At 45.4% G+C, this 2,786-nt stretch overlaps 1 protein-coding gene across 1 annotated transcript; it reads right to left on the minus strand.

The window, feature by feature from the left end:
* Positions 1 to 461: 461 nt before the first annotated feature.
* Positions 462 to 1,690, minus strand: LOC107465584 (uncharacterized). The gene is made up of 3 exons (XM_016084563.1): positions 1,513 to 1,690; positions 734 to 891; positions 462 to 656 (listed from the first exon to the last, which is right to left on the minus strand). Exons 1-3 carry the CDS (start codon positions 1,688 to 1,690, stop codon positions 462 to 464), a joined length of 531 nt encoding a protein of 176 aa, XP_015940049.1.
* Positions 1,691 to 2,786: the final 1,096 nt, after the last annotated feature.

Genomic DNA, 2,786 nt, shown 5'->3' on the forward strand with positions numbered 1-2,786 from the left:
GGCACGTCTTGACGAACTCCGTCGGTTTTTTTGCAAGGTTGGCCAGTAGAAACCAGCTCGGAGTACCTTTTTTGAAAGCGCTCATGCTCCAGGTGGTTGCCGCACATGCCACTATGTACTTTTTCTAAGACTTCCCTTGTGTCAGAGTCTGGCACGCATTTTAGGAGTGGTGTTGAAATCCCTCTCCTGTATAGGATATTTCCCATTATGGTGTGTACTGTGCCTCTCGTACTAGCCTTTTTGCCTCCTTTTTATCTGTGGGAAGTATCTCATACTTGAGGTAGTTGATTATAGGGGTCATTCATCCTTTATCCTGACCTGATATGGTTGGACTTTTTCTTCCTCCGAGATTGATGGGTTTCGCAATGTTTCTTGGATGAGGCTTCTATTATTGCCCCTGTTTTGGTGCTGGCTAGTTTTGAAGGTGCATCAGCTCGGGCATTCTGTTCCCGAGGAATATGTCAGACCTCATATCCCCCAAATTGTCTGAGCTGTTCTCTGGTTTTCTCTATGTATTTTTTCAAGGTGGGATCCTTAGCTAGGTAGTTCCCTTCTATTTGTGAGGTGTCTACTTGTGAATCACTGAAGATGGTAAGCTTCTGGAGTCCTACCTCTCTGGCCAGCCTTAAGCCAGCTAGTAGTGCCTCATATTCAGCCTGATTATTTGAGGTAGGGAATTCAAACTTTAGTGATAGCTGGATCTGAGTTCCCTGATCACTTTTGATAATTATACCTGTGCCACTCCCAGTCTTGTTTGAGGAGCCACCACATAGAGATTCCATTTTGTAGAAGTTCCCGGGGTGTCAATGTACTCGGCAATGAAGTTGGCCAGGTACTTTGATTTGATAGCTGTCTGAGCTTCATATTTGAGGTCGAATTCCGATAACTCGACTGCCCATTTTAGTATTCTTCCAGCCAGGTCAGTTTATTGTAGGATTCCTTTTATGAGCTGGTTGGTCCGAACTCTGATAGTGTCAGCTTGAAAGTATGATCGGAGTCATCAGGAAGTGAATATGAGGGCGTAAGTGAACTTTTCTATGTTTTGATAGTTTATTTCAGCCCCTTGTAAAGCCTTGATGATGAAGTAGATGGGTTGTTGCCCACTTTCATCTTCTCTGACTAGTGCCGAGGCTATTGCCCGACTTCCTACTGCGAGGTATAATATGAGTTCATCACTTTCCCGTGGTCGGGTGAGAATGGGTGGTTGCGCCAAGAATTTTTTGAAATTATAGAAAGCTTGTTCACATTCTGTTGTCCATTCAAACTTCTTTCCCTTCCTTAAGGCTGCGTAAAAGGGGAGAGATCTTATGGCTGATCCGGCTAGAAATCTGGACAGGGCTACTAGTCTTCCGTTGAGCTGTTGTAGCTCTTTGACGCAGGTCGGACTTTTCATGTGGAGTGTAGCCTAGCATTTATCTGGGTTCACCTCAATTCCTCTTTGGGTGAGCATGAAGCCCAAGAATTTGTCGGCTTCTACCGCGAAGGTGTACTTTGTGGGGTTAAGTTGCATACCATGCTTTCTTATGGTGTCGAACACTTTAGTGAGGTCGGATAACAACGATTCCTCATTTTGTGTTTTTACCAGCATGTCATCTACATAGACCTCCATTAGTTTTCCGATGTGGTAGGCGAAGACTTTATTCATCAGTCTTTGGTAGGTAGCTCCTGCGTTCTTGAGTCCAAAGGGCATAACTATATAGCAATAGTTTGCCTTTGGGGTTAGGAACGAGGTCTTTTCTTGGTCGGGTGGGTAGGAATCTTTTGGGCAGGCCTTATTGAGGACGGTGTAGTTGGTACACATTCTCCACTTGCCATTTGACTTCTTCACCAAGACAATGTTGGCTAGCCATAATGGGTACATGACCTCCTTTATGAACCTTGCCTCTAGTAAGGCTTACACCTGCTCTTCCATAGCTTGGGACCTTTTCGGACCAAGCTTCCTACGCTTCTGTTGTATGGGCCAAGATCCAGGGTATACCGTCAGTTTGTGGCACATTACTTTGGGATCTATACCGGGCATGTCTGCGGCCTTCCATGCAAAGAGATCGGCATTATCCTTTAGGAACCGTATCAATTGCTCCTTTAAGTCTCCCTTTAAGATTGCCCCTATATTAGTTGTTTTATCCTTAGCATCCCCGATCTGGACTTCTTCGGTCTCCCCTTCAGGTTGTGGACGAAGTTCTTCGCAAACTCGAACTCCTCCGAGTTCAATAGTGTTGATTTCCTTTCCTCTGTGGTTGCCTTTAAGGTTCATACTTTTCTTGTAACAGCGTCGCGCAAGCTTTTGGTCTCCTTTTATCCTGGCGATCCCTTCTAGAGTTGGGAACTTCATGCACAGAAGTGGAGTGGAGACTACTGCGGCGAGCTAGTTCAAGGTTGTCCGACCTATTAGGGCGTTATATGCTGAGCTCACATTGACTACGATGTAGTCTATGCTTAGTGTCCTTGACCGAGTTCCTTTTCCAAAGGTTGTATGTAGTGAGATGTATCCTAGTGGTTGAATTGGGGTGTCTCCGAGTCCGAACAAGCAATTTGGACATGCTCTGAGCTCTTTTTCTTGTAGGTCGAGTTGGTCGAAGGCATATTTGAACAAGATATCTATGGAGCTCCCTTGGTCTAGCAACGTTTGACGGAGATTAGCATTGGCGAGTATGACGATAATGACCATGGGATTATCATGCCCCGGGATGATGCCTGTTGCGTCTTCCTGGGTAAAGGTAATAGCGAGGAGGTCAGGTGACCTGTCCCCTTCTCCGACATGATATACCTCTTTAAGGTGTCTTTTG

Source organism: Arachis duranensis, chromosome 9 (genome assembly GCF_000817695.3).
Source record: "Arachis duranensis cultivar V14167 chromosome 9, aradu.V14167.gnm2.J7QH, whole genome shotgun sequence".
Lineage (NCBI taxonomy): Eukaryota > Viridiplantae > Streptophyta > Magnoliopsida > Fabales > Fabaceae > Arachis > Arachis duranensis.

What these genes read in the sequence shown, in the direction of transcription:
- LOC107465584 (XM_016084563.1), bottom strand. Translation starts at nt 1,690, where the DNA reads ATGCCCTTTGGACTCAAGAACGCAGGAGCTACCTACCAAAGACTGATG. An exon ending in CGACACCATAAGAAAGCATG is followed by an intron (nt 892 to 1,512) that starts GTATGCAACTTA and finishes TAAAATGGGCAG; the next exon opens with TCGAGTTATCGGAATTCGAC. An exon ending in CAAGACTGGGAGTGGCACAG is followed by an intron (nt 657 to 733) that starts GTATAATTATCA and finishes TCAAATAATCAG; the next exon opens with GCTGAATATGAGGCACTACT.